Here is a 13,357-nt window from a genome sequence, read left to right as displayed (position 1 = left end):
ACAATTAAGCAGAAAACCACAGATCACTTGGCAAAGGACAAATCACAGTGGCTGGTTAAACCATATCTTATGCCTTTGGAACATAGCAAGAAAATCATATATAAATATATTAAACAAGTTCAATTTTATTAATGGTTAATGTGCATAGATATTGTTCATTTGAAATACAACAAAAAACATATATACACGTTTCTTCGCTGTTTTTTATATAGACAGCAATATGGAGTTCCTTAAAGTTCTAATTAGATGGAGATATTAGTGTTTGGGCAGTATTGGAGCAGAGGATGATGCTTTTTCATAAATTCATCATGCTAGTTTGTATTCCTATACCCTGGTGCTGTCCATGCAAAACCTGCATTGTCTTTATTTGGCTGGATGGATTTGTAAAACCATAAGTATATTCACATTGAGTTGATTTGCAATCTACATTGTTCCCATGTCCCCATGTGCATGAATGGGTACTGTAAAGGATTTGCACCCCATGCAGAGTTGGTTGCTACCATGCATTAGATGGTGTCAGGCTAGGCTTCTGACTCCAACAATCTGAACTGGATAAAGTGAGCTTTAGGATATTATTGGTGTTAGATGACTAATACTACTTTATTGGCAAAATTAAATGGTTATTAAAAAAAAGAAAAAATGCATAATTTAAAGAATTAGATTAACCTACTAATGCCATACTACTCACACATTTGAAAAACAAGTGAGTTAAATCTCTTATACTGTACAGCTATGAAGGTTTATTAACACATGCAGATCAGTTTTCACGATTCGTTTTTTTGTTACTGGGCACTGACAATAACAGTTCTGAAGACATGTTTACAGGAATGAGTAGCTGAATGGTATGCCAATATATTTCTTGATTAATGTATACTACAAATGGTTTTACAACTCTTGAGCATTATACTTAAGGGATAATTAAAAATGATATTTTTAAAGCCTCAAACTACTCTGGAGTATTGCTAGCCAAAAAGTTATGCCTTTTTATTTAAAACACCATTCATGCAGACCTCAAATTAAAGCAGCTTTACAAAAGTGGCAGAGACAGAGACATGGTGACAGGTACAACTACAGTGATGCAAAAGAAAATTTTAATATCTAATTATGACAGAATCTAGTAAAAATATTTTCTGTTCCATATGTGTACCAGAACATTCCAACTAGTATTTACTTACTGTTTTGTAAGTGCTTTAGAGGACTGTCCACTTTACCACACAATTTAACACTTTCCTGTTTCCCATTTGTGCATCGATTTCTTGACCTGTTTGGATTTTTTGTTTCCTTATTTACAGCATCTCTGCTCTTGTCACTAAAGTCAGAAATATTTTGCTCAGTAAGCCTAGAAATAAAGTTAAATGCAAGGTAAAATAGTTAGAAATAGCTAAAATAGTGTAATGCTTTCAATTGTACTATACATAATTGAAAGATTATGTTCTTTATAATCATATTTTGTCAAGTAACAACACTCTGTATTTTTCATCATCATTTTCTTTAATTGCACCTTTAGTCTAAACATAAGAAACATTATTTTCAAATATGAGGCACTCTTCTGTCACTCACACCATATCTATATGCAGTATAATGTTTAATACCGATGGTCCTCAATACATTTAAAATTTGAAAAGATAAACCAAATTTATTGTAGTCTACCTTATGATATTAACTTTGAAATGGTTAAGCACTTTAAAGATACTGCACTAACAGCACTACTTACATTAAACTGTTCAATACAAAATTGTTTGAATTGATCGAGTATATTTCAATGTACCATATATTATGCCATACACAGTTTGCTTAGAATAACTTACAGAGATACTAAAGAAAGACTGTAAGAAAATGTTTTATATGGTAAGGTTATGTATCAAATATATCAGACTACCCGCACCAGCTCCAAGTGCTCTATTCTGTAGTCACCTGGGATACTGCAGGAAATGAGGAGGACTAAGGAACCATATTAAATCAACTGTGCTAACTGTATCAAGTGTGCCCAGTGGAGGGTGGGTCATCCCGACTTTCATGATGCAGAAACTGATAACCATCAGACCTAACTATTTGATTTGCTCGTTTCTATCTTCCAATCGTAGCCCTCCAACAGTGTACTTTTCTCCTATGACCCATTGTAGGAGTTTTTTGTTTCCTTCTCCTCCATTGTCATCTGGTCAAACAATCACATTCAGGAATCAAGAAATTCATCTACATCCTAAATCAAATGAAACTGCTGGCCTGTTTTATTTGCTTTTTCATTAATTTTAATAAACTGTTTCTACTCAAAGGGCTGCCAAGTACATATGCCAAGGTAAAATGTAGATATATACACTGTATATAATATATTAATTAGATCTGGTTTTTCTATTGTCAACCTTAATGTATAAATATTTTAATTTATTAAATTTATTCAATCTTTTTCTGGTAAGAGTGAAAATTTATTTTGCACTTTAGTGGTTAAACTTTGCTTAACAATACCTGGTTGATTTTGTATTTAGTATACTTACATTTATTAGAAATGATAGTATTAATTAATGATAATAATCCAAGTAAATGTATTATGTTTGTTGTTTTTGTTGATTAATATGCGGAAAGCACCTTTGTTTTGTGTGTAAATGTATGATAAGGTGCTATATAAACAAATTTATTATTATAAATACTTCATATCCTTACACTTTTTACACAACTTAACTTCCACTTCATTATGTCCAGACACTGCCATTCAAAATGCAAAAAGAAATGCGGTGCTACTTCGCAGTGCTCTGCCTGCCGCAGACTGCCCAATTCTTAGTAAAGTCACTTCACTATCTAATTGTCTTTTCCAAATATGAAGTTTAAGTTTAGCGCACGGTTCACATTTTTATGGATTTTAAATGGTAATTATGTTGTAGCATGTAAATATGACATGCATTTTTCAGACTTACATACACACAGAAAAAAACTGAAAAGAAAAAAACATGCATATATACATACACACACACTCTGTATCCAGATAATACTTTTCATAAATTGTTGTGTAGCTACGTTTTGCTTTGAATAGTGACACAATATTCTTAAAATATAAAATGATCCATTCTCTGAATTTGTCATATTGACAATTAATATATAAGTTAATTGTGTATAAGGTAAGTTAACTTACCCCATGATACCACCAGCAATCCTCCTCCTGTTCTTAACAGAGCCTCGTCTTCCCTTTGCATTTGAGGTTGTGTTGTTTATATCTGCTTTCTCTTGCATTTTGTTTGTGTTACAGTCTTCCTTCACCTTATAGAAATCGAGTACAGAAGTCAACATATATGTGAAGATCAGTTTTCATGTGCAACTTTTATAATTTTATACAAAGACAAACAAAAATGAAACTTGCATGAAATAGAAAAAACATTATTTAGATTTTTGGTAACCTGACTTGCTGGTTCAACATTAACATAATAAAATAAGAATAGTTCATACAAGTTTTATTATTCAATAATAAATATCTTATAATTAAACTGGGAGGGAAGGTCGATTACTAAGTACATAGGAAATATATTATTAACTTAAGTTTTGTTACAACAAAATTACTAAAACTAATGTTTTGAATTTTAATAACTATATTTAAAAAAGATGGAATTCACAAAGGAAATGTGTGCTACTTACAGTAAAACAATTTAAGGAGGCTTTCATACAAATTCCTTAATTCCTCACATCAGTCATAAAATACTGGCGCATTAACAAACACAGTATGCCCAAGAAGATTCTTACCACTGGGAAACTTAAGGAAAGAGGTGCACGTAGCAGACATTTTGTGCAACATGCGTTGTTACTGAATACAGTCACTCTCAGTGACCAAGCTTGTGAAGTTAAAGCAGATGTCATATTACAGTGGAACCTCGGTTCATGAACGTCTCTAAACATGTATAAATTGGGTTACGACCAAAAAGTTCACCAAACTTTTGCATCTGTTCATGACCACACACTCGGTTGACGAACAAGCCAGTTTCCCTTCTGGTTCATATGCGCCGATAATTTCTGCACATGTTCAGTCTTTCCCTGTACTGTACATTGTTCTCGGTGCATCACGCAGAGGGACTCTCCCTCAAAACTGTAACCTCCTCTCAACCCATCTTTCTCCTGTGGTATAGAGGGTCCACAGCTCCCATCAGAAAGGCCAGTTTTGATAAATAATCACCGCACTCACAGCTTAGCGAGGGGGCGTGGTGGTGTATGGCTGAAGCGGTTCCTGAGGAGTTTGTGATGTAGGTGTTTCTCACCTAAGTGCACAGGTGAGAAGCGGTCCGCATCCGTAATTGTTCTCAGGAGCTGCTGATTGCCATGACTACCACGCCTCTTCATAAACAGAAGCACAAGTCGGCTAAAGGGAAAAAGAAGAGAATAGGAAAGAACGGGAGGTTGCAGGAGAAGGCAGGAAGCAGAAGGAGAAAGCCAGTGCAGGAGAGAGAGAGCGGGAGAGAGCGAGAGAGAAAGCAAGCTGCTGAGCAGTGAGCCTGGGTGTTTGTCTTAGTGTTATTCAATGTTTTTACATTTAGTTTACTATTACACTGTGCATTCTATGGTATAACTAACTTTTTGTGCTTAAAAATCTTTAAAGAAAATATATTTACATACAGTTCGTACGGTCTGGAATGGATTAATTGTATTTACATACAATCCTATGGGGGAAATTCCACAGTATATGTATTATGTGTGGTGCAATTAACATTTTGGAAAGACTGCAAAAGATCCCATGACATAACACAATGATGAACATGGTGAACACTTATACATTTTATACCTTTCATATGTCTGGGGACAATTAAGTGAAAACTGTTAATTAAGCAGGCATCACAGCAACAGAGTGGTTTGCACTGCCACCTTACACATACAATGTACTAGGTTAAAAGCTGATCACTATTTGTGTGTAATGTACATGCTCTCACAGTGCCTACATAGGTCTTTCTGTGGGTACTCCGATTGTAGGTGTGTGAATAAATGCTTTTTTTCTCTCTTTATATTAAGCCAAGGACTCAAATGCACTCCCCAAACCACTGCTAACCAGTCCCAAACACAGCTGTGTTGGTGCCCACACAATAAATAACATTCAGACTTATACCGTAGATCCCATTATATAAGCCGAGAATTTTGTCCTAGATTTTTGGCTTGGAGTTTGGGGGTCGGTTTATACAAAGAGTATTGTTTCAGATTCAAGATTTCCAGCGCAATGCCGGTTTTGCCAATGAATACGGAAGTAAATAATGACGAAACCACAGAGGAAGAAGTAACTTTGCATGCCGGTACCTAATAAAATAAAGAATTTATTCAAAAAAGTGTTTTAGTTGTTGATTTTATTAATAAAGTTTATAATAAATTATCGGGAAGTTTAAAATAAAAATTTTTGTTTTGATTTACGACCAACATCTTGCGTTACGGCCCGGATGCGGTCACGTGTATCCACTTGCGCAATTGTAAACAAACAACCGAGAGCGTTAGTAGCATCAGTCGGAACCCAGATACATGTGTTTGTGGATGTAATTTCGGTCATTGCAGTGATTTACCTATACAGTACAGGGCAAAAGTTTGGACACACCTCCTCATTCAATGTGTTGTCTTTATTTTCATGACCATTTACATTGGCAGATTCTCATTGAAGGCATCAAAACTATGAATGAACACATGTGGAGTTATGTACTTAACAAAAAAAGGTGAAATAACTGAAAACATGTTTTATATTCTAGTTTCTTCAAAATAGCCACCCTTTGCTCTGATTACTGCTTTGCACACTCTTGGCATTCTCTCGATGAGCTTCAACAGGTAGTCACCTGAAATGGTTTTCACTTCACAGGTGTGCCTTATCAGGGTTATTTAGTGGAATTTCTTGCTTTATCAATGGGGTTGGGACCAGCAGTTGTGTTGTGCAGAAGTCAGGTTAGTTGGACGATCATTTATTTTTCAGCAGGACAATGACCCCAAACACACCTCCAGGCTGCGTAAGGGCTATTTGACCAAGGAGGAGAGTGATGGTGTGGTGTAAATGGTCATGAAAATAAAGAAAACACATTGCATGAGGAGGTGTGTCCAAACTTTTGGCCTGTACTGTATATATATGATTCATTAAGACCATGCAAGCAAGACACATAATTGCTAAGGAAGGAAGAGAAGGTAAAGAAAGCGATCACAATCGAAACGAAGATGGAAATTGTATGGAAATATGAGAGTGCTGTTCGTGTGACTGATCTCGCTAATATGTACAGCATGTCGAAATCCACCATCTCGACAATTTTACAAAGAAAAGATTTGCATAAGGAGGCTCCTTCTAAACAATAATCACCTTCCGTTTCATTCTCCTCCTCCTCCTCCCTTCCTGCAGCCCAAAGATGTCAAATTAAATGGCGAGTACAGTATGAAATTGTTGTTTCTAGAATAGAATAGAATGCCTTTTATTGTCACTATACACATCTACAATGAGATTAAAAGAATCTCCTTCAGTGCAGAAAAAATGTTCTGTATAGGGCTTGTAAGGTTGTTATTTTAGCCTTAGCATAATGCCGGATCTGTGGCCCCGCTTCTGCTTTCTTTCCCTCCTCCATCTGTGTCGTCTCCTAGACCCAACAACAATCCACGGAGAGCCCGCTGGTCTCGCTATATTGTCTGGGATGTTGTGCGTGTGAAACACTCGAAACAGATGTCTGGCTCTGGACACCGATGTCTATAAGGTTCTGACGGGTGTAGTGGATGTTCGCCGAACCGATCATACACAAACAAGGGAAAAAAAAAAAAAAGTACAAAAACAACAAAAAAGTGCACTGAAAAGGAGAGCCCTGAGCCGCTGCAACCATGTGCACCGCCATGTTCCTAGCTTAATCTAGCCTACTTCTGGTAGGCTAGGCACTTTTTATAACTTTTTGGTTAGCACATTAGAAAAATTATTGGTGTTTTGGTAAATTATGCACATTATACAACCCTTTTTTATTATTAAAAGGTTAAGTAAGTGTTGCAGTGGGAGGTTCGGAACGCATCATAGGTTAGCCTTCGCGAACAAATTAAGTTTGTAAGTCAAGGGTCCACTGTATTGCGTATTTAAGTTAATCAAATTTACAACGAGTCTCCGGAAATCCACCCGCCGATGTACCGTGTCTGCGTATATAGTTTCAACACAAAGGTTTCATTTTACCAAACTTCTCCACAATCACTTCCTGGTTTCCATCAAAAATGCTGGCAGTCTCAAATTCTCGCCGATAAACATGATAAATATACCTGAAGACACACTTTTAAGGAAATTTAGAAAATTTTGCTTGGAGAAGGGGGTCGGCTTAAATACCGGTCATCGGCAAATACATGTAATTTAGTAGGTAGAGAAGGGGGTCGGCTAATATACCAAGTCGGCTTATATTCCGGGATCTACGTTAATAAACAAATTGAAGTGGGTTTATTTTATTTGGCAGAATACTCAGTGCCATACTGGGAGAGCTACACACCAAACATTCACCTCTGGGTGAAGTACAATCCAAGTTTAAGTGAATGCATAGATGTCGATAATGGAATGCACTTCCAATGCACCAGGCAGAGGGAATATTATAGCTTGGGTTCACAGAACAAATTAGGAGCTGGCCCGTAGGATTTAACACATAAAAATGTATTTCTCTTGGCTTATATGACATTTATATCAACCTTCCCATTCACTTGCCACACATACAAGTACATTTTCTAGACCAGATAAGGATTTGAATGAAAACAAAACAATATATATGACAATGGAATTGACAACAGAAAGCACACAGAGTAACATATAAACAAAAATACTATGGACACAAATTTACACTTTGTTTTCTCCAGACTGGGTCCCATAAAGAAGCAGTTCTGTGAGAACAGTGCAGTTGTTTACAGTGTAAACACAAGCCCATTGCTTATGGTCTAGGGTGGGAAAGGTACTATTACATACAAGGAAAAAAATGTATATAGTACAAGAAATCAATACCAGAAAATAGGCAATACATACCTTACCAACACCAATATCCCTTTTCTCAACTATCTTCTTTTCTGGGAAAGGCAAAAAAGTGCTGCACTGCTGATCATCTGAGACCTGATCACTGTCTTTTTTTTCAACAGAACTACAAGGCCAGTGGTTTGGACTATTGTTTGTAGCCACAGATAGTTCCTCAGAGGGTTTAATGTTTGTTTCCATGGGAAACATGTCTGTGTTTATGTTCCTGCAGTCTTTTACAGCCAAAGAAACTCCGTGTCTACTGTGCACCTCTGACTCCTGCAATACAGTATTTTTATTTTCAATGGCACATATTTTATTGGTATTTTCATCAATATGATCACCCTGGTTATATGGTTCCTTGACTGGCAAACATTCTTCATCTTGAGAAGACATGGAAGAAGCAGCAGCAATTGCTGAAGATGTAGGATTCACTTTGTATTTACTGTAATACAATGACACCTTATACTTCTTCTGAGACTGAGCAAACGTCCCAGGACTTTTCTTTGAGGAGGTCTGAGTTCTGCAGTTTCCACTTGTGACAGAAAGGGACCCCTTTCCTTTCCCTTTATCAGGAGTGTTTCCCGAATCAGTGAATGTCTTACAACTGCCTTTACCTCTGTTGAAAGTGAAAGGTAAAAATTAGTTAAGAGAAACACCAAGAATTGAAATACTGTACTTTATACAAACTGTTAAGAAAATATATTGCTTATTTTTTTTGGTGTCATAAACCAGCCTACCATGCAAAAATGTATGGAATTATCGAACTAATGGTTATTTATAATATACATGGACAGAAATGCAGCTTTAAGTACATAGCCATACAGAGCTTCATTGATTTGATGACAGGAAATACTCTAGCTCCATCAGCAACACAAAATGTAAGACAAGGCAACACAAAATAGAAAAAAAAAAAGTTGTATGCTATTACATAAATTGCATACACACAAAATAATAGTATTTAAAAAAAAAAACCTCTTCTTGTGCCAAGGGCATTAGACAGGCTAAGGACTGTGGAAAAATAAACAACCTATTGGGACTCTGGGTGACCAATGATGGAATGAGCAGATAGCTAGAGGTGGTCCAGGAAATCACATCAGTGACAGCATGTCATAATGATCTCCAAACTTTGCCATTATCTTCATTTTTGCCTCTGCCTGCAGCAAATATAGGGTCAGTCTAGTAATGCAAGCAGCCTTTGATATCTGTTAATTAGGGAATTTGGCATCCCTGAAACTCCTTGTCATTCACTTAGTAATGCTGCACACTGGTCACTACTGATGAGCAGAACATCTCCTGCAGCTTGATGTTGAGCTTTCTATGGCCTCTTTGACAAAGTATGTTTTACACTATGCACTCAACCCAATGTACTGTTCTTCGCACAAACCTCAACATGATAATTATGTCCAGGAATGGTATGATGTTAATTAGGAAGACACAAAATAGAAATTAACAGAATCCTAGTAACCCAACAATCTGCAAAGCACACAAACATTAACGGTAAAATATTCCTCACTATTTACTGCAAACAATGTACATTTTACTTAATCAAAGGATGGTACCTGGCAGACGTGGAGGTGACTGTATCAACATGGCTGCTTTCACGAGGGAGTCCTGAATTATTATTCTGCCTTAATACTGGTATTGAAAAATCTATCAAAATACACTGGGCTTGATGAAAAGCCATCAAACATACACCCCCCAGGGACAACCTGCAAAAAGCACAAATAAAAAAGCAAAGATGAGAAATAGAATTAAATATAAAAAAAAAATCTAATCATTTCCAATAAAATCATCAAACCAACTTAGGCTACATCCACATTACTATGTGCTCATAGTTTAAAAACAGTATTTTTAAAGTAAAACAATGTTTGTTACCACTAGCATTTTCACATTGTTTACCAAAGTTTCTCTGTCCAAACTAAAATAGGCGAAAATGTGCAGGATGTAGTCATTTGCCTGCACTGAGCATGTGCACATCAGTGGACAAATACTTGATGAGATGGTAAAGCTGTTGGCCATGGGATTTATCACAAAATTGTAGCAACCAGTAAATTATTGGTCTTTTATAAATGTATGCAGCATTCAAACTGTTCCAAATGCAATTAAGATGCAGACAGGTAAGCAACGTAACACCCGCCATGGAAAGGAACTCCTCTGTGTCCACTATGTTAGAATATGGTTTTCTTCCATGAAGGGTGACCAACCGGGGAATGAGGTTTTGTAATTAGAATGATCCAATCAGAGAAAAGCTACATATTAGGCATGAACAAATCAAGACTGTGATTAAAGTCTTTGTTTTCAAAAGGCTACATTTTTACTCATCCACACTGCAACACTGCAGCCATTTGCAGTAGTATATATAACAATGAAAAGTGTTTTCAAACATCTCAGTTTACGGGGGATAAAAACAGCAGGGTAATGTGGATAAAAAACAAAAACCTGAGACTACTGCCTTTGTTTTAAAATAAAAATATAGTAGTGTGGACGCAGCCTTAGTCCCATTCAAAGTTGTACAGGAGCCTATACCATGAGCACCCAAGGCATACGTTGATACGAGTAAAAATCCATTAAAGTAGAGAATATTTTTACAGGATTACAGGATTAGTGAGGAGCTACAGTCAATCCCAGCAGCACTGACAACAATTCAGGACATGGCCATGAATGGGATGTCATTCAAAATCACAGAGACACACACATGCAAATACTCTCTTTAACGGTAAACAGTTAACATTATAGATGTGACTCTTGAATATGGGAGGAAGTTTAACATCCCCAGCAAATCAAAACAGACGGTATCAGGCTGGGAATCAAACCCTGGTTCTTGGTGCTATAAAGTTATAATGCAAACCACCAAGCACCAAAGAAAATTGAAAATACTGAAGTGTTTAACATGTACAAACTACAGGAAAAAAATAGGCTAAATGCTTTGTTCAAAATTACAGGTATGAGCTACTGGATTTGAAATGCATGTTTTCATAACTTAATATACTTAAAGTCATTCATTTGCAGTGTATTACTGTCAGAAATAATATATGTATGTATATGCTAAAATAAAGTGCCTGGTGTAAAACACCACCACATAATGGGAGAAATAAAGAAAAACATCTTACCAAGTAAAAACGATGACAACAATCCAAAATTTCTCTTCCCAGCTAGGACCAGGTAAAAACTGGGCACACAGTGGCAACATGTGGTGAGGAAGGGTAACGTTGAGAGTGAAGATAAAAGATGACCCTCGTGCTGTCACCAAGGTTAGATCTCTGATTATCCAAGAGGTAGTGAAATCTGGTGTAAAACTGGAAAAAAATGTAAGAAATAAACATTCTAGAAAGTTGATTCTGTTCATCTGGACATTTTCCGATACGTTTCATCATTCATCCAAGTGACTTCCTCGGTCTCAGCTGACTGCGGGTTTCTCCAACCTTATAAACAGTACCTTGGCCTAATGACCGAACTAGCACCATTGACTAACAATGGGCATTGTAATCAATGATATGCGACTGAGGAAGTCACTTGGATGAGTGATGAAACGCAACAGAAAAAAAAAAAACACTATGTCCAGATGAACAGAATCAACTTTCTAGAATTTTCTTACCTGGATTATTGAGCATGCATCGAGAAAATAAACACATTTTCATTATTACTATTATATCAATAGGCTATATTTGATAGACTCTTTTGCCCAAAGTGACTTACAAGATAAGAATATATTATTGTTTATATACACACACAAAAAAATCAACCTCAGGCAAGTTAAGTGACAAGTTTGGAAAAAAAAAAAAAAACCAACACATTGAGCCATCAGCAAAGAGAAAACCGGTTACCATGTGGTTTATTAGGTTAAAAGGCATTAAATCATTCCACATGCATGCATTTGTTTCAAATGAATACAACTGGTTTATTTTTTAATAAAGCAAATGATTGGTCAGTCTCCTTCGTATTTATATAAAATAGCTCAGGATAAAAAACAATGTTTTTATTAGAGACCAAAAGTACCCCAAACCCCTACAAATTTCATCTTCTAAACTTACTGACAAAATAATTGCAAAGAGTGATATACCAACATAAAAACTAACATACATATAAAGTGAAGAGTTTTAAAGGATTTAAAAAAAAAAAAAAACACAGTCTGGGGCTACATATGGGCTCATTAGTAATATTACATAGTAAAGTCCATGTAATAGCTTAAAATAAAAGTAACATTATGTCATATTATGGGTTGCATAGTTACAAGTTCTAAGTGGTGTCATGTGCTACATCCAAATAAGCATTATGCAACTGTTCTTGTAGTGAGGTCCAAATAGGACGTAGAGCATGCTGTAGCTGCCATCACAAAATATCCTCCACACACACTATATATGCAGGTCTTGAACATGGCTGGCCAGGGAGAGGTGCTGACATTGTGTTGGTGTTCACATTATTGTCTTGTTAGAAAGCATACTCACTGACATGCTGCCTCATAGCAGAATTACTACTAAAACATGCAGAGCTAGATTTCTATCTTATTTACTGCTGCTCTAAACCATAACAACTGTAACACTACTACTGCTGCAATTCAGAACATTTTCTCCACAAGGCAAATCTGATATATTTAGGACAACTATTTTTTGGCACAGATTACTTTTTCATAAGTAAAATTTCCTAGATTAAGGAAAATATTAATAACAAAACCTTTTACATACACAATGCTGATTTCTTGTGTTGAGTTGTAATCCAAAGGTAATATACGGCAGCCCAGAATTTCAAATCCAAATCCTTGACACTTGTATCCACTGATACTCATAGAAGTTATAGTCAATGGAAGTTCTCCTGCATTCTCTAATGTAAAGGTCTTTTGAACAACAAAAGGTTTGCTTGATTTTAGGCCTGGGAAATGAAGAATATAAGGCTAAATTGTTTTGAAAATATCAATACCTAAACATGAAAACCATGCCCCTTTGATTTGAAAATGGAATGAAGTAGATTCAAACACTATTACATAACATAGTTTTTAGGAGATTTTTTTTTTGTCTTTATGTAACTTTAAATAAAAACCAAAACAGTAACAACCTATATCCTATAACCTTCTGCCAGATAAAGTCAGTTGTTAATGGACTTGAAAAGATAATTCACATATCGCCGGCATCCCACTATTCAAAGATCAACAGACAAGTCATCTTGCTGTAGCTTACTGTACTTTAAGATGATTATTTGGAGGAGTGCTTTGAAAGTAAATTCATCATGTACTCAATGATGGCTGGATAAGGTTATTTTAGCTTCATTGTTGGATATGTATTTCTATTTCATTTTCAAAAAAAGTTCAGTTTCAAGTAATCACTTATTTCAACTTTTTTTTTACATTAATATAACCTAATTTTAGTTCCAGTTTCATTTTATGATGCATTTCATAAGCATTTCCAGAACAAAGTTGCC

General features: G+C 35.9%; 1 protein-coding gene across 1 annotated transcript in view; it reads right to left on the bottom strand.

Moving 5' to 3' along the window:
* Window positions 1-13,357, bottom strand: part of tmem131l (transmembrane 131 like) — a 121,923-nt gene that overhangs the window by 12,752 nt on the left and 95,814 nt on the right. Inside the window, exons 22-27 of the mRNA XM_039750277.1 lie at window positions 12,628-12,811; window positions 11,056-11,241; window positions 9,505-9,654; window positions 7,958-8,561; window positions 3,125-3,249; window positions 1,176-1,339 (exon numbers count right to left, since the gene is read on the bottom strand). Of these exons, the coding sequence (XP_039606211.1) occupies window positions 1,176-1,339; window positions 3,125-3,249; window positions 7,958-8,561; window positions 9,505-9,654; window positions 11,056-11,241; window positions 12,628-12,811 (1,413 nt within the window). The remainder of the gene's footprint in view (window positions 1-1,175; window positions 1,340-3,124; window positions 3,250-7,957; window positions 8,562-9,504; window positions 9,655-11,055; window positions 11,242-12,627; window positions 12,812-13,357) is intronic.

Source organism: Polypterus senegalus, chromosome 4 (genome assembly GCF_016835505.1).
Source record: "Polypterus senegalus isolate Bchr_013 chromosome 4, ASM1683550v1, whole genome shotgun sequence".
NCBI classification, from domain to species: domain Eukaryota; kingdom Metazoa; phylum Chordata; class Cladistia; order Polypteriformes; family Polypteridae; genus Polypterus; species Polypterus senegalus.
The sequence above is the reverse complement of the archived record's forward strand: the minus strand, read 5'-3'. Positions and strand labels throughout refer to the sequence as shown.